Source organism: Bubalus bubalis, chromosome 14 (genome assembly GCF_019923935.1).
Source record: "Bubalus bubalis isolate 160015118507 breed Murrah chromosome 14, NDDB_SH_1, whole genome shotgun sequence".
NCBI lineage: Eukaryota > Metazoa > Chordata > Mammalia > Artiodactyla > Bovidae > Bubalus > Bubalus bubalis.
This window is the reverse complement of record NC_059170.1, coordinates 44,217,330-44,242,116: the sequence shown is the minus strand read 5'-3', so window position 1 is coordinate 44,242,116 and position 24,787 is coordinate 44,217,330. Positions and strand designations below refer to the sequence as shown.

Sequence of the window (24,787 nt, the reverse complement as noted above, 5' to 3'; positions counted from 1 at the left end):
CAAAACTATGTTGAATAGTAATGGTGAAAGTGGGCACCCTGTCTTGTTCCTGACTTTAGAGGAAATGCTTTCAATTTTTCACCATTGAGGATAATGTTTGCTGTGGGTTTGTCATATATAGCTTTTATTATGTTGAGGTATGTTCCTTCTATTCCTGCTTTCTGGAGAGTTTTTATCATAAATGGATGTTGAATTTTGTCAAAGGCTTTCTCTGCATCTATTGAGATAATTATATGGTTTTTATTTTTCAATTTGTTAATGTGGTGTATTACATTGATTGATTTGCGGATATTGAAGAATCCTTGCATCCCTGGGATAAAGCCCACTTGGTCATGGTGTATGATCTTTTTAATGTGTTGTTGGATTCTGATTGCTAGAATTTTGTTAAGGATTTTTGCATCTATGTTCATCAGTGATATTGGCCTGTAGTTTTCTTTTTTTGTGGCATCTTTGTCAGGTTTTGGTATTAGGGCGATGGTGGCCTCATAGAATGAGTTTGGAAGTTTACCATCCTCTGCAATTTTCTGGAAGAGTTTGAGCAGGATAGGTGTCAGCTCTTCTCTAAATTTTTGGTAGAATTCAGCTGTGAAGCCGTCTGGACCTGGGCTTTTGTTTGCTGGAAGATTTTTGATTACAGTTTCAATTTCCGTGCTTGTGATGGGTCTGTTAAGATTTTCTATTTCTTCCTGGTCGAGTTTTGGAAAGTTGTACTTTTCTAAGAATTTGTCCATTTCTTCCACATTGTCCATTTTATTGGCATATAATTGTTGATAGTACTCTCTTATGATCCTTTGTATTTCTGTGTTGTCTGTTGTGATCTCTCCATTTTCATTTCTAATTTTATGTCTTCCCAAAGATGGCACTAAAGCTCAAGTTTGTAGTATCTTCCTGGACCACAGATTAGGCCGATTTTCTCATTATGCTCCTTAGCCATCTGCCAGGTCTGCTCACACCACTCCTAGGAGTGTACATGAGAGCTGTCACAAGGTGGGTGGGTGTGGGGATAAGGCATGTGGAACATTCCTGGGCCAGTTGGTAGGATCCATGGGTGGGATATTCCCAGCAGCTCATGGGTGGGCTTCTTGATGGAATCCGTGATGCCTGTTAATGTCCTCTGAGGGCCCTACCTGCTGCTGTCTCAGATTCCTTCCTCCCCCACCCTCCAACCCAGTCATGAGCTCCTAATTTAGTACTCTAAGCCTGGCAAGAGAGAAATGAGTCCCTCTGGCAGCATCCTGCATAGCTAGGGAAGCCAGGCACTCCCTAACACAGTCTCCCTTACCCCCGTGGGACAAATTATGGGAATAAATCTTGGCCTAAGCTGTACTTCCTTTGAGGATGGATGTTGTGGGGAAAGGCAGACTGTCTTACCCCACTCTAGGATATCCAAACTGGTTTTGGTTTTTGTATTTTGCTCCAAGTGGATCAGAATCTTCTCCTCTGTAAGTCTGAACTTGATCAAAGGCTGTCGCATCCATGAGTGATTCTCTCAGGCACTGTTCTCAGGAGCTCCTGGACTGAGGCTCAGAAGTGCTAGAGTCACTTCATGGGCCTCTGCAGGGTCCACAACCACGACTGAGGTCTGTCTGCCTATTTCCCAGTTCACAGGAAGGTGAGACTCCCCCCAGGCCCCTTGGTGGATGGTACTAGGTCCCACAGCTCCCTCACATGCACTTTTGTTCGTGCATGGAAGCCAAATATCTGCTGCTGAGCAGGAGACAAAACCAAGGGATGTCTTACCCCTATGATACTGATATCACTCTGGAGAAGGCCTTTAATTATTTGGTTTCATGATGCAAGTTAGAACCCAAATCTCTTGAGTTTTAGCGCTTGTGAGGAGCAGCTGTAGCAGCCTCCTCCCTCATTTCCTTCCCTCTGCTGTCACGTGTTACAAGTTTTCAGTGTGTGTGACCATCAAAGCAACATCTCCAGCTGAAAACTGCAGTCCCAACCCTGCAGGGATCCTTTGGTATCTCTAAAGACACAAATGGAGTCCAGTGTGATCTCTGTGTGTTCTGTGGAGATGTGACCACAGGCCTCAGTCTTACATGGAAGGTCGAGAACAGGACCTGTCCATGGCGAGCAAGCTGACCTAGGATCTGGGAGTGAGTCTCTGGTCTGCACCAAGCCATATGAGGTATCTCAGCCTGTTTTGGGTTCAAGAGCAGTGCAGTCACCACCCTCCCACTGACCTCCCAGGACCCTCTTTCCAACCCCCGTAGGCTTCCTCAGGCTGGCCGTTCAGCAGAAGTGTTCTGGGGTGGGGGGGAGGGGGGTGTGCTCGCCCTGGCTCATGGGAGCCAGTTGTTAAATCTTCAGGAACTTGGCAAGCTGATCGTTAAGCATAGCCATTGTCAAAAATTAAGTTATATCAACTAACAGTATAATAAATTATACTAAAAGCAAAATCAATAAATCCTCAAAAATCAGTTCAATTCAGTTCAGTTGCTCAGTCATACTCGACTCTTTGTGACCCCCATGGACTGTAGCACGCCAGGCCTGCCTATCCATCACCAACTCCTGGAGTCTACCCAAACTCACGTCCATTGAGTTGATGATGCCATCCAATGACCTCATCCTCTGTTGTCCCCTTCTCACCCCACCTTCCATCTTTTCCAGCATCAGGGTCTTTTCAGATGAGTCAGTTCTTCGCATCGGGTGGCCAAAGTATTGGAGTTTCAGCTTCAACATCAGTCCTTCCAGTGAACACTCAGGACTGACCTCCTTTACAATGGACTGGTTGGATCTCCTTGCAGCCCAAGGGGCTCTCAAGAGTCTTCTCCAACACCACAGTTAAAAAGCATCAGTTCTTTGGTGCTCAGCTTTCTTTATAGTCCAACTCTCACATCCATACTTGACTACTGGAAAAACTATAGCCTTGACTAGGCAGACCTTTGTTGGCAAAGTAATGTCTCTGCTTTTTAATATGCTGTCTAGGTTGGTCATAACTTTCCTTCCAAGGAGTAAATGTCTTTTAATTTCATGGCTTCAGTCACCATCTGCAGTGATTTTGGAGCTCAAAAAAATAAAGTCTGCCACTTCTTAATTCCAGCTTGTGCTTCATCCAGCCTAGTGTTTCTCATGATGTACTCTGCATATAAGTTAAATAAACAGGGTGACAATATACAGCCTTGACGTACTCCTTTTCCTATTTGGAACCAGTCTGTTGTTCCATGTCCAGTTCTAACTGTTGCTTCCTGACCTGCATACAGATTTCTCAAGAGTCAGGTCAGGTGGTCTGGTATTCCCATCTCTTGAAGAATTTTCCACAGTTTGTTGCGATCCACATAGTCAAAGGTGTTGGCATAGTCAATAAAGCAGAAATAAATGTTTTTCTGGAACTCTATGCTTTTTTGATGATCCAGTGGATGTCGGCAATTTGATCTCTGGTTCCTTTGCCTTTTCTAAAACCAGCTTGAACATCTGGAAGTTCATGGTTCACATTCTATTGAAGCCTGGGTTGGAGAATTTTGAGCATTACTTTACTAGCGTGTGAGATGGGTGCAATTGTGCAGTAGTTTGAACATTCTTTGGCATTGGCTTTCTTTGGGATTGGAATGAAAACTGACCTTTTCCAGTCCTGTGGTCACTGCTGAGTTTTCCAAATTTGCTGACATATTGGGTGCAGCACTTTCACAGCATCATCTTTCAGGATTTGAAATAGATCAACTGGAATTCCATCACCTCCAGTAGCTTTGTTTGTAGTGATGCTTCCTAAGGCCCACTTGACTTCACATTCCAGGATGTCTGGCTCTAGGTGAGTGATCACACCATTGTGATCATCTGGGTCGTGAAGATCTTTTTTTGTACAGTTCTTCTGTGTATTGTTGCCATCTTTTCTTAATATCTTCTACTTCTGTTAGGTCCATACCATTTCTGTCCTTTATTGAGCCCATGCAAAGATGGGCTCAAAGACAATAACTTTGTCATTATTTTACTATTATCTGCCCTCTTGAAGTCACTTATATTTGTAGTCTCTGTGCAGAGGAATTACTGTAATTATGGCTACTGGGCATCTTTTCCCAGTTTTCCTCTCAGTGACATCACACCAGGAACTCACGACAGGCTGCAACAGGAGTATTTACACCACAGAAATTGGCAACAGTTAGGAATAAGCTTTTCCCGCTTATTTGTAACTGCCGCTTAGGAGTTACACTGCACTTTTGGGTGAGCAGAGAGAACAGGGCACAGTCCAGCAAGCCTGCCCCTTCCAGACCCATCCACGGCAGTCACAGGCCACATGTGTGGAAGGCTTGAGAACTGTATCTGCACTGTGCAAGCTGTGGAGTAAAGGGTTTTAACTGCGAGTGCTTTCTTTGACTTCATCGACACTTTGGAGGAGTTCTGAGTTAGCAAAGTTGCTTTTTATAACTTCATCCAGGCTTACCTTGACATCTGATGTTTACACAAACTGAGATTTCAGGGCAGGGCGGTTGGAGGCCAAGGGCAGCTCCTGGAGACAGATGGGCAGAGTGTCTGCCTTGGCAGCATCCACAGCGTGGGCAGCAGCAATCCAAGGAGGCACCACTGACCTGCGGGTGGGCAGAGCCTGCCTGCCCAGCCATGCCTCTGGCATCAGGCGGGAAGGATCAGAGCTGACAGTTGTCACAATAGGGCAACCTCACTGTGGAGTATGGTCACCCAGAAAGGTGGGTGATACAGGGCTTTTTAGATGGAAGTGTGAATGATACGTTGCACACGGGCCTATTGATGGACCTGCTTATGAAGACTTGGCTACCGAATGTGTGGTTATGATGATCTTAGCCTTATGCATTGTGGTATGGATCCTCATAGGAAAAACAAGCACAGCAGCAAACTCAGTTTTGCTCACAGTGTGAGATAATGAAAACCACCTTTGGAGTGGAAAGTACTTGTTACCTGGAAGACAGACAGGAGCCTGCAGTCATTACCTTTTCACTGTACAAGTAAAAAAGAAGACATCCATCAAATCAACTTTTTTTTTTTTTTCTGGAAAACACATATGCACACAAAGATGCATTTGAATACTCCCACAAATTCATATTTAAGAACAGTGTTTTTCACGTCAGGACGGTAATCACAAAGGAACCTAAAGGAAAAAAGCAGGCACGTCCACAATATATCCTCGCTGTGTTGGGTCCGTCATCCTTAACTTTGTGAATTGTCGCAGCCCCGGCATGAATGACGAGAATATAACAGGTTGCAGAATTGGAGAACGTGACATCTTTTGTTCCTAATGGCACAACATGTTTTTCTCATTTTCATCAGAATGTGTGATCCATGCCATTTGAAATCAAATTCCAAACACGACGAGCCATTAGTGTAATAGCTCATTACTAACAGCGGTCTTATAAATAATACATTCTTACCGTGCGCACACAGCTCGCCGCGAAGCCAGCAAAAGGTATTTCAGGCCATGGAAGTTGCACTGCGCCAGCGTGGCGGTAGATGAGAAGGACATCTCCATGTGAACCAAGATGGATGCCAATTTTCCCTGCCGAGAGGGAGGCTGGCCGTCTCTCCCCACACATATGGCAGATGGATTGGTTAATCAGCGTCTGCTGAGTCTCGGGCCTAAAATCACAGAGAAGCCAGGCAACTGCGGCTACGCAGCCTTTGTTCACGCGTGCAAACAAGACAAACAATCACTTGTTATTTGGGAAAAAAATTAAAATGTTTATTTTGGACTTTTACTGAAGTGTCGATGGATTTGTAAAACAGCTGTGTGAATCCAGCCTTTTGCAGCTAGTATTTGGTGGGGGGGCCTGTAAAGAAAAGAATATGCATGGAAAAAAAATTCATTTAAAAAAATTCCTCTTGTATCCTAGCATTTGGGAGAATCACAGGGAATCTAGTATTTACTTTTCAAACACATCTTGGAGGACGAACAGTTTTAAGCCAGAAGATACATTTGAGAACGAATAGCTTAATAGCTAACTTTTTTTCCCTCTGATGTTTAAAAGAGTGTTGTAGGTTCTTGCTCCACTTTAGGGAGTATTAACTATTTTATCCAACTTGGTATTTATGGGATGATGTCGCATTCTTAGGATCTGGGAATTCTGACAATTGTTGAGCTCTTCTGGCTGAATGGTTGTCTCAAGAAATAAAATCTGAACTCTGGAGGGCTAGAACCCACCCAGTAAATGCTGTTTTCTTATAAGAGCTGTCAGAGTCAAATCAGTTACCAGAATTTGCTTAGAACCCACATAAAGATCAAAGGAATTATTTATGCAAAATGTGTTTATTTTTCTTCTTTCCAATTTTATTGAGCTAGAATTGATATGTAACATTGTATAAGTTTAAGGTGTCCAACCTAATATTTTGATATATGTACATATTGTAACATAATCACCATGAGTGAGAATAGTTAACCCAAGAACGCTGTATTCCTTCTTGCCTCTTTTAAAATTTTAAATGCTTTCCTTGCAGAGAAGAGTGAAATCCAGAATTACTAAAGGAACATAGTAAAGAATTTCAATCACAGTCATCAGTCAATATGGCATTAAAATTTGAATAGAATTAAAATTTGTTGTTAATTTATAATATGTCACTACCAGTAATAGGCCTAGATCAGCTGGTCACTCATGAAAAGATATGTTGTTTCCTCTACTCAGAACACTTATGATCCCAAATGTGTTGCATCTTTCCCACACCAGCCAGCTCTCCAGCTTCTAGTCACCAGCTGGGTGTCTTGCAGTCTAATTCACTTTCTGATACTGCTCAGCCTTAGTGCAGACCCCACAGATTTAGGGCTCAGGCCCACAAAATTGCCCCCATCAGATGCCATTCACAAGCCCCAGATTGTCCCCTGTGCTTTTAACTGACCAGCGATAGCTCACGGGTTCCCATGACCCCCTCGGTCATGTTTGAGAACCTGCTGGAAGGGTCACAGAGCTCAGGCAACTCTTTACTTGCCATCATGGGTTCACTGTAAAGGATACAGCTCAGGAACAGGAAACGGAACAGATGCATTGGGTGAGGTGGGGAGGGCAGGGGGAGCTTCCATGCCCTCTCTGGGCCCCCCACTGCCTAGCATTTCGTGTGTTCACCAGCAGGCAGGCTTGGGAACCCCATTGTTTAGGTGCTTTTCTGGTTTTCCATTAACAGTTGATTAAATCTTGGGCTGTGGTGGCTGCACTCACTCTCCGACTCCTCTCCCCTTCTCAGAGGTCGAGGTGCTGTGTGCTTAGTCGCTCAGTTGTGTCCAACTCTTAGCAACCCCGTGAAATGCAGCCCACCAGGCTCTGTCCATGGGGATTCTCCAGGCAAGAATACTGGAGTGGGTTGTCATTTCCTCCTCCAGGGAATCTTCCCGACCCAGGGATCGAGCCCAGGTCTCTCACATTTCAGGCAGATTCTTTACCGTCTGAGCCACCAGGGAAGCCCCGGAGGTCAAGGGAACATGGCTGAAAGCTCCAACCCTCTAATCACATGGCTGATTCCTCTGGTAACCAGTTCCCATCCTCTGAAAATGACCTCATTGGCATAAACTCATGTACCATTGAAAGGGGCTTATTACGAAGAATAAAAGACTCTCAGGAGATTATAAGTGTTTTATGAACTTTGAGCCAGGAATGAGGGATGAAGACCAACTATTTTTTTATTATATCTCACTGTCACCCTCGTCTTCCCACTGATGTATTCCTCATCAAAGGCCTAAAATGATGAGGGCCATTGCAGGAGGTTTAGAATCAGGTAGGATGCTGAGAGGGCTTCTCTGATGGCTCAGATGGTAAAGAATCTGCCTGCAATGTGGGAGACCTGGGTTTGATCCCTGGGTTGGAAAGACCCCCCTGGAGGAGGGCATAGCAACCCACTCCAGTATTCTTGCCTGGAGAATCCCCATGGATAGAGGAGCCTGGCAGGCTACAGTCTGTGGGGTTGCAAAGAGTCAGACACGACTTAGCGACACAGCAGAGCACAGGATGCTGGGAGGTGGTTATGTTGTAGATCAGACACACCTGTGAACAGGTGCAGTGAGTTTATTTCTCTCAGAACTTTCCACTGAACCTCCTTCCTCTCATCTACTCCCCATGAGACCATCCAGTCAAATATATGTTCAAGAAAATGAAAGAAATAAGTCTTCCCACGTGGCACTAGTTGTAAAGAATCCACCTGCCAATGGAGGAGACTCAAGAGACACAGGTTCTATCCCAGCATTGGGAAGATCCCCTGGAGAAGGAAATGGTGACCCACTCCAGTATTCTTGTCTGGGAAATCCTGTGGACAGAGGAATCTGGCAGTCTACAGTCCATGGGGTCACAAAGAGTTGGGCCCAATTGAGTACATGCACACACACACACACGAAAATTGAAGAGTACCTACCTGATGAGGAGCGAATTATTAACTTGTTCTAAATTGGGGTCAACCAGATGGCCACTGGAAATAATGGTCTTCCTTGGAACTGCATGGTGGAGGGGAGGAAAGTAGACAGGAGAGTTGTGCTTGCGGTAGGGAAATGAAAGGATTTAGGGCAGGCAGGGGTATTGTTCGGGCAAAATTTCCCCTCAAGAACACCATGACAGCCTCCCTAAGTTCCAGACCCATCTCTAGGATTGTCATTCATGATAATTTTGTTGTCCATCCAAGGCGGTCATCCACGACATCATTTTTTGAGCCTATCGTGTGCTGTGCACTGCGCCTGACCATAGGGTGCTCCCTCCCTCATACAGCTCCAGGTGCCCATGGCAGGGGCTTTCATGGTGCCCATTCACCTGAGGTTGGATGGTCATGAGATGTCTTGGACATTTCAGGTGGAAGGTGTGGCTGTCGGGTTCATGAGCGTGTGCTCACAGGTGAACCTGGAGCTCCTGCACAAGTGCTTTGACCTGGGACCCTTCCATGGACTCTGCATCCCGCATCAGGACGACATCCTAGAACCACCCCAGGAGTTCAGCGTCCACGAAAGTTCAGGTACAGTGGCTGTCGTAGGAGCACGCCGGGGATGGAGCTTTGTGCGCTATGCTGTGCTTTTGACTGTGTGCTGGAGCTGGGTGGTGGCAGCTGCTGGGCAGCTCTGTCCCCAGTCCCCTTTCAGGAGTGGTTCCTGGTGCATCGCAACCTTGTGCCTGTATCTGTGAGCACAGAGGGTCAAGGGGCACGGCCCTGGGTAGACACCACAGCCTTGCCACCGAAGGTCTCCTGAATTCAGAATGTCTACCTTCAGAAGTTCATTGTTAGAGTCGAGGTAAGTTGTGGTGAAATAATTGATAGCGTTTCAGGATTTTATTTGTGCACACACATAGAACCCAAAACCTGAATATGATAAGTGAGTCTTTTAAGTCAAGAACTAGAGAAATTCTGTATGTCCTTAAGTTTTTTATTTTTTTTAATTGAAGTATAGTTGATTTATAATGTTATGTTAGTTTCAGGTATAAAGTGATTCATTTATACAAATATATTCAGATATATGTATATGTGCCTTTAAGTTTTAACCCCAACAATTAGCGCTTCTGTGTTTATGTCATCGACAACTTATTATGTAATACAGGTCTATTGCAAGTAGTCATTTTAAACTTGCTTATTTTTAGCCATCTACAATATTAGAACTGATTTTAAAATCATGTCTGTATTAGGATTTTCACCAAGTGAAATTGGGTCATCTCAAACTTTGGTATCTTAATTTAACAAAGTCTCCCTGCATCCATGAGCATCTTTGAGGTTAAGTGTTTTGTTTCTTAAATTAGGGAGATGCAGCAGGGTGTGTAAATCTAGTTCTCCAAACCTAGGTTTCCTCATTTGTGAAATAGGAAGAGTAGTAACACCTCCCACGAAGGGGCGTCGTGGGGTCTGACTGAGATCACTCAGGTCCAGGGCTTTACTCAGCATCTCCATCAAACTTAGCACTCCATCAGCATGGATCCTCATTTCGAGCTGTCATTATTCATCACTTTGTGGTTGATCTTTCACTTACATGAGTCTTCCCAGGTTAACATCAGGGCATCTTGAATTGCTCTGCTTTCTCGTGTCTGAAAGACTATATCACGATTTTGCTCTTGTCTGCCAGTCTGGGCTCCATTTTTATGTTTATTTTTGAAGACAGCTGTTGCATAAATATACTGTTACCTGGCATTGTTCAGCATAGGTAATGTGTGCACTTTCTGTGTACATATATTCATATTTAAGTTTTTTGCATAAAATAAATGCTTCTAGATGTCAAAAAAAAAGATTGTTCAAAAATAGGAAGAGGAGCATGTTGGAAGCAAGACTGACAAGCAGAGGACTTGTTGATGTAAACAACAGCAGGTGTTGGTTTGGCAGATCTTATCGGCTGGACAGGAAACCAAGCGCATGGAGCTGGTCGGAACGTTCACACGGGTCACAAAGACCTTTCGGAGCTGTAGCTGGAGAGGGAGATCCCTTCTGTATTAATAAGAGCTTTGAGGTCTTTATTGTTTCATGGTGAAGGCTGGCTTGCCCTTGCTTCTCAGCTAAGACATACAGGAGTGTTCTGAAGGAACCTTCAGCATGAGACATTCTTGAATAATATGTTATCATTGTCACTATCGAATGTATAAATTCTTCTTGAAGGCAGCATTCAATAGGTTTTATGGCTTAGTTTTCTCATGCCTAAAATGGAGATAAAAATAGTCTCAAAACCAGAAAGTTGTTGGGATGGTTAAATGTTAGAATCTACATGACGACCTTAGCTCTCTGCCGAGTGTGAAGTAAGTTCTGAAAAAATTAAGGTTGTTTTTCCTCTCCCCTTGATTGTTGTCATTATTAACAACAAGTTGAGGGACTTCCCTGGTAGTCCAGTGGTTAAGACTTCGCCTTCCGGAGCAGGGGGTATGGGTTTGATCTCTGATCAGGGAACTAAGATCCCACATACCTCTCAGCCAAAAAACTATAACATATGAAAGCAGTACTGTAAAATATTCAATAAAGACTTTTAAAATGGTCCACATAAAAATAAATCTTTAGAAAAATGTTGAAAAGATATGGTTCCCTTTCAGGGTGTTTCTGAGTAGCTCTGAATTACATAGAATGACTGGGATGTTCCTATCTTAGAAACTTCCTGGGCAGGAACACAATTCAAAATTTAGATCAAATCCTGGACTTAAAAACACATAATCTGTTTAGCCAAAGTGTGTCTGTTTAGCAAAAGCCCCAGAGATATGGAAACTGGAAGAAGTCTTACTATTCTGTCTCCCACTTTTAATATTTTTACCTAAAATTAGTTGATCTAGGACAGGATGGTAGCTAAAGGAAATAGGAAAATTTCTCTTGTCATTTTGTGTGTCTTGTTTATTTTTGAAAATCCAGCTCCACTAATAAAATGGTGATTATGAAGTTGCGTTACCAGGAAACACTACTGTAGACTTCCAAATAACTCAGGGATGGATTCACGAATCAACAGCCCATTATATTCCAGAAAAGAGTCATTGGCACATTTTGCTTTCCCCTTCACATCAACAGTGACAAAGAATGAGGCTCCAGAGAAAACTGGAAATGTGTTATGATCCTGTCCTTTTTTATCTAACGAAAGTCTCAAGTTAAAGGAAATATAATTTCCCTAAAATACGAGCCAAAATTCTTGTTTCAGTGGGCACACACCATTGTGCCTTATGCTTTCAATTCTGTTTATGCTTTTTACCTTTCAAAGGATTTTCATATATATTGTCTCATTTTATCCTCATGACTTGATGTACGAGAGCTAAGAAAGGTGCCTGTGTGTGTGCTATGTTGCTTCAGTCATGTCTGGCTCTTTGCGACCCCAGGGACTGCAGCCTGCCAGGCTCCTCTGTCCATAGGATTCTCCAGGCAAGAATACTGGAGTGGGTTGCCACGCCCTCCTCCGGGAATCTTTCTAACTCAGAGATTGAAACCACATCTCCTGGGTCTCCTGCCTTGGCAGGTGGATTCTTCACCACTAGCACCACCTGGGAAAGGTGACCCCTGCTTCTCAAATTCACAAAAGGTGTTACAGCTCAGCAGGGGCTGACCCAGCACCCAGCTCATCCTTCCACTTGACTTTTTGTCTAGGTGGCTGTGATCAAAAACTCCAGTGGTGGGTCTACTATACAAATACATGATCAATTTTTTTCACTTCAATGAATTATTGAATGAGTTACCACTTTTAGGAGCTCTCAGTGACGTGTGTGTGTGTCTGCGTGTGTGTGTGTGTTTGTGCTTTGGACAACTCCCATCTTCTGGACTCTTGTGTCTATAGGATTTGCCAGGACTGTGCATGGCCAATCTGTCCTGTGCCAGAGGTGGGCAGGAAGTACCAGGACATTGAGACCCCAGAAGCAGCCTCTGATTCTCCATTTCTTTTTTTAAAAATATTTATTTATTTATTTGGCTATGTCAGGATCTTAGTTGCAGCACGTGGAATCTTTCATTGCTTAGTTGCCCTATAGCATGTGGGATCTTAGTACCTTGACCAGGGATTGAGCCCGAGTACCCTACACTGGAAGGTGTGTTCTTAACCACTGGACCACTAGGAAAGTGCCCCAGCTTCCCTGTTTCTTGTCCCTGCTCCCCTACTGGTATCTTCTCCATCAACTTCCAGATAGACAGTTGTGCTCGAATCCTTGACTCAGGGTCTGCTTCTGAAAGAACCTACCCAAACACACTGCTGGTTTAGTCTTTCCCCACCAGCTGTGAAAACATTTACTTACCACAGCTGAAAGGAGTTGAGGTATAAATACCTCAGCTCCCTCACCCCTCGGTGGGATAGCTTTGAGACTTGAGTTTTGCGTTGTTTTTCAGAACTCCTCCAGGAGATGAAGTTCCGGCTAGTGACCCACGTGATGACATATGTTTCATTAGCTGCCTCCTTTCCCTTCTCTCTTCCTAACCTCCCTACCATGCTTCCTGAATCACCTCCCAAATAAACTGCTTGTTCTCAGGTCCTTGATCAAGATAGGGTCTGTTCCCACCAGCTGTGAAACTCACAATTTCATGCAAACCTTCACCCCTCCAAGCAGAGTGACAACATCATGACTCAACATTCCAGAGCTTGTACAGTGGTCCCCATTCTTTATTTTTTCCAACCAAATGATTTATTAAGCAAAGAAACAAAAATGCAGTTTGCTAGCTTCTTTAGGTAAAGATCTTAAAATATTTAAATCTTTGTAATATGATGCTAATTATTTCTAATGATTTAACAATATCAAAGTTACATGATTCACTGTATTTCTGAATACAGAATCCATTTAACCTATATGGAATTTAGTTATCAAATTCCTCATTCTTTAGCTACTGTACATATTGTGATCAGCTGCCATCTCATCATTTCAGCTGTGTCCGAAGTTTCCATTGGATCTGAAAAGTGTAACCATGCACATTCACCTTGCATTTGACTTGAATAATTTGTGTATGATCCCATTCTTTTAGCCACCGGTTCCTCATTTATAAATTATTACACACACTTGTAAATTTGAGTTTTTAGCTACTAAACCTTGAGACTAAATTAGGACCAATGGGAACAAAGTCTGAGGATGCAGATTTTGTCCCAGTTTAAGGAAAATCTAGTAAAAGTTTATTTTTTATTAAGTGGAGTACCTCATTTAGAAGTGGCCAAATTCCCCAGACATTGGAAAAATTCATGAATAGTCATAAGTCTCAGGAAAGGGCTTTCTACTTGTATGGGAGGTTATACTGAATGAGACCCAAGATCCCTCAAATGCCAGGAGCCTGAAAGCTGAGGGAACAAGCATCAGGATGCTCCCTCCATATGCTGGCAGTTTATGAATATTTTCCTTCAGTGACAATGAAATGGCTCAAAACAATATGTATTTTTTCCAGTTGGCTCCACCGCTGGCCCAGCCCAGCGATTGCAAATCAAGCTGTGTCTTTTATTCCCTGCATCATTACAATGAAGACTTTGGAACCAGAAGTGAGCTGGCAATTTTCTTGATGATGCATAAGGCAAAATAGGGCACAGCCTGCATTTCCACAGCTGCCCTGGCATCGACACATTTACCAGTTAAAATAAAAACAAGCGAAAGACGAAACTTTTGTTTGTCACGCAGGCTGGTGTGACCTGGGGAGTGAGTGTCTTGGTTTTGAAAGAGTCCTGCGAAGTGAATCTCAATACATGCCCAGGGGCCAGCACAGATAGGCTTTAAGGATCTCCATGTGCCCTTGGCCGGGAGAGATACAATTTCACACAACAGAATCGTGGGTGTCCCTTAGAATAACCAACGCAGCCTCTTATAACCATCCCACCCAGGAAAAGTACTGCTTACTCTACATTTAAAAGGCCCTTCAAAATATAATTTTCACAACATCTCCACATAGCAATGTTGCCTTTTAAATGAAAGAAAATCGCTCATTGTCAGGAAATGTTCCTTTATGTCTTATTTAAATTCTTTTATTGCACTTACATTTGCTTCTTACTCTCAGTCTCTCCTCTGCAGGGAGAAGGAATATGGAGGGTTAAGAAACAGCAGCTAAATCAAGTCTTATTTAATCAAGTAGCCCAGGTCGTCTAGCCTCTCTTCCTAAGGTTCTATTTTATATGTCTGTGTTGCTTTCTGTTTTATACTTTATTCTTCTTTTAGCGTGGATTCCAAATGTGGATGAAGCACTCATCTACAGAGCCTAGCAATATTTCCACCAAGATATTTGGATATTGCATCTCAGACCATGTATTTATTAATACCAGCTCGGACGGTCTGTAACTACTGAAGTAGTGACCCTCTTGGGCTCTGTATGGATTTGTTCAGGCTGTCATAGAAGGGTCCCACAGAATACGGGGCTTAAACAACAGAAAATCATTTTCTCACAGTTCTGGACATGAGAAGTCTGAGGTCAAGGTGTCGGCAGGGTGGTTTCTTCTGAGGCCTCCCTCCTCGGCTTGCGGATGACCGTCTTTTCCTTGTGTGTCATGTGGTTCTCCCTTCTGTTCCTGTCTGTGTCCTAATCCCCTCTTCTTACGAGGACACACAGTGGCTCAGGGCCCGCCCATCTGACCTCATATTACTCTGTCTCTTTCAAGGCCCTTTCTTGGGACTTCCCTGGTGGTCCAGTGGTTAAGACTTGGTTTTCCAATGCAGGGGGTGCAGGTTCCTGGTTGGGGAGCTAAGACCCCACGTGCCTTGTGGCCAAAAAACCAAAACATAAAACAGATGCAATATTGTGACAAATTCAATAAGGACGTTTTAAGTGGTTGACATTAAAAAACCTGAAAAATAAACTAAAGGCCCTTTCTCCAGATAGTCACATTCTGAGGTATTAAGGGGTGAGGACTTAGAGCATGAAGTTTGTGGGAACATGACTCAACATTCAGTGACACCTAGGATCCTGTGTCAGTGGCTCTCTGGAGCCCTGTTGCCAAGGCTGCAAGACATGACAGTGATGTCCCCTCTGCCTGATGCTCAAAGTCTAATATACTGACTCGTATTTGTCACAACTTGAATTTCATCTTTTTTTAAAAAAACAACAACAACAAATGTCTTTTCGGTATACAGAGGTAAGAAAATTGCATTCTTCTGAAACTTTAGCCACTCTTGCCAGCTCTAGTTTTTCAGAAGTAACTATGTGAGTTCTAATGGTGTGTTAAAGAAGTTGACAAAACAAATAAATACTTCCAGGCTTATGCCCAGGCTGACACGATTATCTCCACAGTGACGGTGTTGATGAAAAATTAATCAGTCAATCTAAGAAAGAAATGGGAAATTTTATTCGAGCCTGATTGAGGTTTTTAACCCAGGAACAACCTCTCAGACAGCTCCGAAAATGGTTGTACCCGTCAGAGGTCAAAGCATAGTTGCATGGGTTTTTGAGGCAGAGGGCTGTACATTCAATGATGTAGATAGTTTTCACAATCCAGATTAAGTACAAAGTGGTTCAGTTCAGTTCAGTTGCTCAGTTGTGTCCAACTCTGCGACCCCGTGGACTGCAGCAGGCCAGGCCTCCCTGTCCATCACCAACTCCCAGAATTTACTCAAACTCATGTCCATCGAGTCGATGATGCCATCCAACCACCTCATCCTCTGTCGTCCCCTTCTCCCCCCGCCTTCAGTCTTTCCCAGCATCCGGGTCTTTTCAGATGAGTCAGTTCTTCGCATCAGGTGGCCAAAGTATTGGAGTTTCAGCTTCAGCATCAGTCCTTCCAATGAATATTCAGGACTGATTTCCTTTAGGATGGACTGGTTGGATCTCCTTGCAATCCTAGGGACTCTCAAGAGTCTTCTCCAACACCACAGTTCAAAAGCATCAATTCTTCAGCGCTCAACTTTCTTTATAGTCCAACTCTCACATCCATACATGACTACTGGAAAAACCATACCTTTGACTAGACACACCTTTGTTGGCAAAGCAATGTCTTTGCTTTTTAATAAGCTGTCTAGATTGATCATAACTTTTCTTCCAAGGAGCAAGCATCTTTTAATTTAATGGCTGCAGTCACCATCTGCAGTGATTTTGGAGCCCCCCAAAATAAAGTCTCTCACAGTTTCCACTGTTTCCCCATCTACTTGCCATGAAGTGATGGGACCAGAGGCCATGATCTTAGTTTTCTGAATGTTGAGCTTTAAGCCAACTTTTTCACTCTCCTCTTTCACTTTCATCAAGAGGCTTTTTAGTTCTTCTTTGCTTTCTGCCATAAGGGTGGTGTCATCTGCATATCTGAAGTTATTGATATTTCTCTCAGCAATCTTGATTCCAGTTTGTGCTTCATCCAGTCCAGCATTTCTCATGATGTACTCTGCATATAAGTTAAATACACAGGGTGACAATACACAGCCTTGATGTACTCCTTTCCCTATTTGGAACCAGTCTTGTTGTTCCATGTCCCGTTCTAACTGTTGCTTCCTGACCTACATACAGATTTCTCAGAAGTCCAGTCTGGTGGTCTGGTGTCCCCATCTCTTGAATAATTTTCCACAGTTTGTTGTGATCCACACAGTCAAAAGCTTTGGCATAGTCAATAAAGCAGAAGTAGATGTTTTTCTGAAACTCTCTTGCTTTTTTAATGATCCAGCGGATGTTGACAATTTGATCTCTGTTTCCACTGCCTTTTTGAAATCCACCTTGAACATCTGGAAGTTCATGGTTCACTTGAAGCCTGTTGAAGCCTATTGAAGCCTGGCTTGGAGAATTTTGAGCATTCCTTTGCTAGTGTGTGACATGAGTACAATTGTGCGGTAGTTTGAGCATTCTTTGGCTTTGCCTTTCTTTCCGATCTGAATGAAAACTGACCCTTTCCAGCAAAAACAACACCGAGTTGTGGATATGACTGGTGATGGAAGTAAAGTCCGATGCTGTAAAGAGCAGTATGGCATAGGAACCTGGAATGTTAGGTCATGAATCAAGGCAAATTGGAAGTGGCCAAACAGGAGATGGCAAGCGTGAACATCGACATTTTAGGAATCGGCAAACTAAAATGGACTGGAATGGATGAATTTAACTCAGATGACCAATATCTACTACTGTGGGCAAGAATCCCTTAGAAGAAATGGAGTAGCCATCATAGTCAACAAAAGAGTCCAAAATGCAGTACTTGGATGCAATCTCAAAAACGACAGAATGATCTCTGTTTCCAAGGCAAACCATTCAGTATCATAGTACAAAGTGGTGACTCATCATAAACCCTTACCAGATCAAGAATGAATATTATCTTTATTTATTTTTCTGGTAGTATCGCATGCCTTGAAGGATCTTAGTTCCTCAACCAAGGATTGAATGTGAGCCCCCCACATTGGAAGTGTGGAGTCCTAACCAGTGGGCCACAAGGGAATCCCAGAAATATTTTTTGTTTGTTTGTTTTTATTTCTTTTATTTTTTAATTTTACAATATTGTATTGGTTTTGCCATATATCGAAATGAATCCGCCTCAGGTATACATGTGTTCCCCATCCTGAACCCTCCTCCCTCCTCCCTCCCCATACCATCCCTCTGGGTCGTCCCATTGCACCAGCCCCAAGCATCCAGTATCGTGCATCAAACCTGGACTGGTGACTCGTTTCATATATGATATTATACATATTTCAATACCATTCTCCCAAATCATCCCACCCTCTCCCTCTCCCACAGAGTCCAAAAGACTATTCTATACATCAGTGTCTCTTTTGCTGTCTCGTATACAGGGTTATTGTTACCATCTTTCTAAATTCCATATATATACGTTACTATACTGTATTGGTGTTTTTCTTTCTGGCTTACTTAACTCTGTATAATATGCTCCAGTTTCATCCACCTCATTAGAACTGATTCAAATGTATTCTTTTTAATGGCTGAGTAATACTCCATTGTGTATATGTACCATAAGGAGTTGTTCTGTGGATACTAAGAGAATGTTGCTCTATATAGTTGACCAGGTGTTTCTACTAATGAGGAGTTTGGTCCATGCATAACACAGAAGAGGAGAGAGAGGATAACAAGGGACATAGAAAAATGTTTATGTTTAGATTTTCCTTGACTTGCCTTAGAATACAGATTTTAACTTCATTAACAGTATAAATGCTTGCATGGGTTTCCCGGGCTTGGGCTGGTAACATACCAGGAAGGAGGCAGTCAGTCATGGCTGGAAACCAGTGTTGTTAAGGTCATTGCCCCAGAAAGTCTTTTGATTACTTATCTGTCTTCATTCAGCTGCTGGTTTCTAAGCCCTTTTGGATGCCTTTAAAAACAGCTGCGACAAATGAGGGCGCCCTCTGAAGATTCCCCAATTCTCAGGGAGCTGGATGGCTGGGAGGAAGGGTCCTACCCCCCTAATCAGCTCTGGGAGCCACTAGCTAAGTGATGACACCGCTGCATTCACCAGTCAGATCCGTTTCTCAGTGGTTGAAATACAAATGTATTTGTACATAAGGGCCTTGAGGTCTTTGAAAGAAAAGTGGTTTTATTTATATTCGTTATGATCATTATGTACTGGGATTATTTTCTCAGTAGGCCACATGTCTTTTGCCCATATTTATGAAGCAGGGGAGAAGGCATTTAATGAATTCCAAGAGTGTGTTTGACTGTAAAACACATCTCTCTTACCACATTCACATGTAAATAGCCCTTTTATTTGTTCTCTCCGGTGACCTTTCTTCTTTTGGGGGTAGATCACAGTTTGTTGTTGTTTTCCATTTCCAAATGGGAGGCTGAATGATAATAATGAAAGATTATGCAAAAAATCCATGTTTAAAATAATGTTGATATGGCACTTGTGTTGCAGGATAATTATAGTAATTTGGCCATTACGCTATATGGAGTCAGGAGTCAGTTGCTAGAAAACACGGTGATAGGGGTGATTCAGAGGGTTTTCATCCCAACAGGCTGTTTGATCCTGCTGACTTTTCTCTTGAAAATCAATTGCTTACGATGAATACTCTGAATTCTCCCTTGATTAAATTGGCTGGCAGTGGGCTGCACCCATTGCACGGGGGTCACCAAGAGTTCCGTGTCTGTTTACACAGGGGTTTCGACAACTCTTAAAATATCACAGAGCAAATTTAATCCGAGCGAGCAAGCAGCTAAGGAGGCAGTTGCTAAAAATCACAGTCTTTGCTCATGGAAGCAAGCAAAGGAAGATGTATTCATTCTAAGCCCAACACGAAGCCAGTTATTTCGCTGCAGGTTGCAAGCCTTTTCTTCACTGCACGTTGCTCTGGCTCTGGGCATTTTCAGACTTTCAGGAACACGTGGGCTCGCCCAGTGGAAGACCAGGGACCGTCACCTTGGAAGCCGACTTCTGACTCCAAGTGCATGACTGACAATGTTCTTTTTCCCCTCAAGGTTATTAACATATTCAGATTTTCTGTTTCTTTGAAATCAACATTAGGAAATTACATTTTTCTAGAAAAACATTGTTTAGTATATGAAGGTTTAAAAATGATTAGAGTACAATTGCTGGTATATATACATATATAGATATATACGGCTCCAGTGTGTGTATATACACACACACACACACACACACACAAACACACACATATACTGGAAGATCCCCTGGAGAAGGGAATGGCAACCCACCCCAGTATTCTTGCCTGGAGAATTCCATAAACAGAGGAGCCTGGCAGGCTACAACCCATGGGGAGGCAAAGAGTTGGACACGACTGAGCGACTAACACGCACACAAAATGATTAAAGAAGACAATTTAGGTGATACGCTGCTGCTGCTGCTGCTGCTAAGTCACTTCAGTCGTGTCCAACTCTGTGTGACCCCATAGATGGCAGCCCACCAGGCTCTCCCGTCCCTGGGATTCTCCAGGCAAGAACACTGGAGTGGGTTGCCATTTCCTTCTCCAATGCATGAAAGTGAGAAGTGAAAGGGAAGTCGCTCAGTCAAGTCCGACTCTTCGCGACCCCGTGAACTGAAGCCTACCAGGCTCCTCCATCCATGGGATTTTCCAGGCAAGAGTACTGGAGTGGGGTGCCATTGGGTGATATAAATAAACTTTAATACTTCATGAAGTGGGTGGTCTCTTTTCAGAGAACTGCAAAGTGGACAAAAAGGCAGGGAGCTTTTATAGGATAAAGAATAAGGAAGAGAAAAAGAGAAAATATCTGGATGGCCAGGTCTCACAGTCACCCTGGTTTGGGGTAAGAAGGCCCAGGGTTGAGTTGGCATTTGAGGATTGGCTGACAGGATCAACTACATTTCTGGTTGAGTGTAGCATTTATAGGAACATGAAAGTTACCCAAGTTTCAGTTTTCTGACCTGCCCCCCAGCAGGCAGGAGCAGCTCCATCTTGGCCCTAGAAAGTTATTTATTAGTCAGATAACCTCCCCTGTGTGATTTTAATCCTTTAAATTTTGTTGAGCTTATGGTCAATTTTGGTAAATATTCCTTGAGTCCATGAAAAAAGTGTATTATCTGTAGTTGTTAGGTACAGGGTTCTATATTTAGGATTATGTTTGATACCAATGTCAAATATTTTATCCGTTTGACCTCAACAGTTGTTTGATCAATTCATGAGAGGTCTGTTAAAATCTTCTGCTTTGATTGTAGATATATAAATTTTTACTCCTATCTATCATTGTTTCATTATGTATTTTGAGTCTATGCTATTAGGTGCCTAATTTTTAAGTCATGTCTTCCTTGAACTTAAAAAAATCACTTATGAAGTATCCTTCTTTATCTTTGGTGAAAGGTTTTTGCCTTAAAGTCTACTTTTTCTGATTTTAATGTGGCCACACTTGCTTCCTTTAGCTCATATAGGCATGCCATATCTCTTTCCATTCTTTTATCTTCATCCTTCCTGTTTTCTTACATGTTAGGTGTGTCTTTTGTAAACAGCATAAATTTGGTAGTTGTTGTTTTTATCTAGCGTAACAGCTGCTGTCTTTCAGTTTTAGTATTTAGTTATTTTATTTTCTTATGGGTTTATATCTACCGTCATACTTTATAGATGTTCCCCATGTTGCTATGTTTTATTCCTGGTATTTTTCTTGTATGTCTTTTCCTTTCTTAATCTCACCAGTGTCAATTTTATTTTTCAAAGAACCAGATTCAGGATTGAGTTGATTCTCTGTATTATGTTTTATGACTGTATCAATGGTCCATTACCACAAGCATGCTCCTAACAAACAACTACAGAAGCACAGCAGTGTCCCACACTCACACAGCTGGGGTCAGCTAGACAGCTCTACTGACCGTGGCTGGGTCTTCCCACCTGTCTTGGGGTTGGTTGCCTGTTGGCAGATCTAGGCTGGCCTTGGGTCCACTCCGTGTGCCTCTCGCAGGCTGGATGGGACATGTTATCATGGTAATGGCAGAGGCACCAGAGATCAAGTGGAAACACACAAAGCCTCCTGAGGTCTGGGCATTGAACCTAATACATGTCACTTATCCAAAGCAGATCCCAGGCTGAGCTCAGAATCAGAGTGGAGGACACTATATGACAAAGGGCCTGAACAGAGTAAGGATGAAAAATGAGTGTCATGACTACAACCCATGCTCACGAAGAAGAAGGCTGGTGACTTTTGTCATGACCTTCTTTCTCCTGTCCTCCAGAGACACAAACTCCAATTTAGCCTGTTTGAGGCTAAAACCCGTAGTCTCATATCAAGACAGTGAGCTCAAGTTCATCATGCTATGTGGCTTGGAGGCTGCCCTGCAGTCCAGAAAGGAAGAATGTCCTTGAAAAATATGGAAAAGCTCTTTGTCTTGCTCTCATGTGGTTTGCCGAGTGTTTTCCTTTGTATGGACTTTATCCTTAGCTTCCTGCCAGTCCCTCAGCCAATATGGAGTATATCCCATATACTAGTCTTTGGGAGCCTGATCCAGTATGTGGTGAGCCCCGCATGGCCTAATGGTAGGATAAACATGCAAGACAAATGAATTTACAATCAGAGAATTGTTTTGAAGGGGAGAAAATTGTGTTGAGATCCCAGCAGAATTACACCTAAGTCATCTTGGGAACATCAATATAGGACTTCATAGAAAGAAAGCTTTTGAATCAGAACTTCAAAAACAAATTGGAGCTTTGTAGATGAAGAAGCAGAAAGATTTTCAACAGAGGAAAGACATTGTGCATGGGCAAAAACAAGGAGGTGTTAGAGACCAGGGCATGTGAGGAGAGAGCACCAGCTCAGTGTTGTTGGAGCAGGAAGGGAGGGGGCAGCAGGAGGGAGGAAGTAGGACAGGAGACAGAAGGAGGTGAAGCAAAGAATCTAGATTCTTCTTAATCATGGCATATTTGATGAGCAGCCTGGGAATGTTGAACTTCCCAGAAAGGGACATACCATCAACTTGTAGTTTTCAGGAAGAGTTCCCAGGGGCCACTAGAGTGTGCAAGAAAGAGATGAGAAGGGGCTGAACTAGAGCCGTGACTGCAAATGAACTTGGGAGATATTTTGGAGAATTAATGGAACCTGATATTTTACTGCATGTGGAGAAGGAGGGTTGTGGAAGAGGGAAGCCTCAAGGGTGTCTTCAGAAGCCAGGTGGATGGTGGAACCATCTTGCCAGATGGAAATAAAAAGTGTGAATGAAATCATCTGATGGAGACGCTGTGACTTCTAACTTGGACAAGTTCAGTCTGACCTTCCTGGAAAACCCTTGAATGGATACAGAGCATCTAGGCAGCAACAGATGCTTCTGAGGTTAGATGGAAACGTGACTTCCCAAAGGACGTTCTCACCCTAACCCCTGGAATGAGTAAATGCTACCTTCATTTTGGTAAAAGGTCTTCCTCAATGTGATGAAGGATCTGGAGATGAGATTTATCCTGAAAGAGGGAGTCTGGCCCTGCTAACACCTTGACTTCTGCCCAGAGATACTGATTTTGGATTTCTGGCTTCCAGAACTCTGGAAGAATACATTCTGTTGTTTTAAGCCACCACGTGAGTGGGCATTTGTCACAGCAGCCACAGGAAACTAACACAGTTATGAAGAAGGCCAAAGGGCTGGAGGCAAAGCAAGGAAGGGAACAGGTCAGGAAGCAAGGACACCCTCACTCTTCAGCAGTCCGTGAACGTGTTGTCTGCTCACCGTCTCCATCTTCTTACTGTCTTGAGGCTGCTTCTTATCCTTTAGATCTCAGTTTACACGTCCAATGGGCTTCCCTGGTGGCTCAGATAGTAAAGAGTCCGCCTGCAATGCAGGAGACCTGGGTTCGATTCCTGGATGGGGAAGATCCCCCGGAGAAGGGAATTGCAACCCACTCCAGTATTCTTGCCTGGAGAATCCCATGGATAGAGGAGCCTGGTGGGCTACCAGTCCACGGGGTCACAAAAAGTCGGACACAGCTGAGACACTAACACTTTCTCTTTCACTCTACGTACACAATAGGACACTGCTCAAACTGAAGCAGCTCCCAGGCCCTTGTTTTCTACACACCATCTAGCACATCTTAGTATTTCTTCTTCTCTTACTGACTTTATTTGGAAGGGCAAGTTAGTCTCATTTGCTGCTGAATCTTCAACGTCTAGTTTATTAATGTGCACCAGGTGGTAGGTATAAAATATAAAATTTTAAATGAATGAATGAATGAATGAATAAGTAAGTGAACGATGTGCTTTGTTCATACCTTTGCTTTAGCAACTTCCATACTGCAAGGTAGTTAGGAGTGTATGTGGGGGGGTTGTGAGTGTGTGCACGCACACGCACCTACCTGATCACTTGTGAGCCTCTTAGAGTGAGGACTACCTCTGTCTGGTTTTTGTGTACTGCTGGGTACCTCATGTGACTGCAACTCCTTGTTCTCCACTCAACTTCAGTTGAATGAATGTTTTAACTTGAACCTTTAAGTTTTCCTCTTCTTAAAGGTGAGGGCTTAAATTCATTTGTCAGTCTTTTTTGAAATCAGCCATAATATTAAAATACTAAACAAAATAACCGTTTTGTAATATTCTGAAATGAAATTACTCTTATAATTAGACATTTTTGGGAGGATCTTAATTGAGTTAATGCATAAAACTCTCCTCCTTTAAAAAGCTAGGATAATGCAGTTAGAGTTGAATTCCCTTGGATCAATGTCCCAGCCTGGTTCTCCCTCTCAATTCCCAGAAATGGCCATTGTTATAATGTTAGTAAGTATCCATCCAGACTTCTTTTTATGCTTTCATATGAAGTCCTTGTGTTCATCGGAAAAAATTCTACCATTTCATGACAGTGTTTTTTTTACATAAATGGCACCTTTTGGGTTTGCGAAGTTCTGAAATTTGCTTCTTCACTCACCTCTTTGAGATCTAATAATGTCGATAAGCTTAGGTCTGGGACGCTCCTTTTATCTTTTGAATAGGATTTCACTCTATGAAATGTGTCACACTTGTCCTCAGATGGACGCAAATTGTTTCCACTATTTCATATTGCAAACCATACTGCAGTAAGTATTCTCGCGCACATTGCCTTGGGCCCCTTGCGAGCGTTTTCACAGGCTGTGTTCCCAGAATTGCTCTCGCCGGCTTGGAAATATACCAAGCG

At 43.0% G+C, this 24,787-nt stretch overlaps 1 protein-coding gene across 2 annotated transcripts in view; it reads left to right on the top strand.

Annotated features, from left to right (window-relative positions):
* CFAP61 (cilia and flagella associated protein 61) overlaps window positions 1-24,787 on the top strand; it is a 250,399-nt gene that overhangs the window by 45,892 nt on the left and 179,720 nt on the right. For both annotated transcript variants that reach the window (XM_025264163.3, XM_044927988.2), the window contains exon 8: window positions 8,733-8,892. In XM_025264163.3, the coding sequence (XP_025119948.2) occupies window positions 8,733-8,892 (160 nt within the window). The remainder of the gene's footprint in view (window positions 1-8,732; window positions 8,893-24,787) is intronic.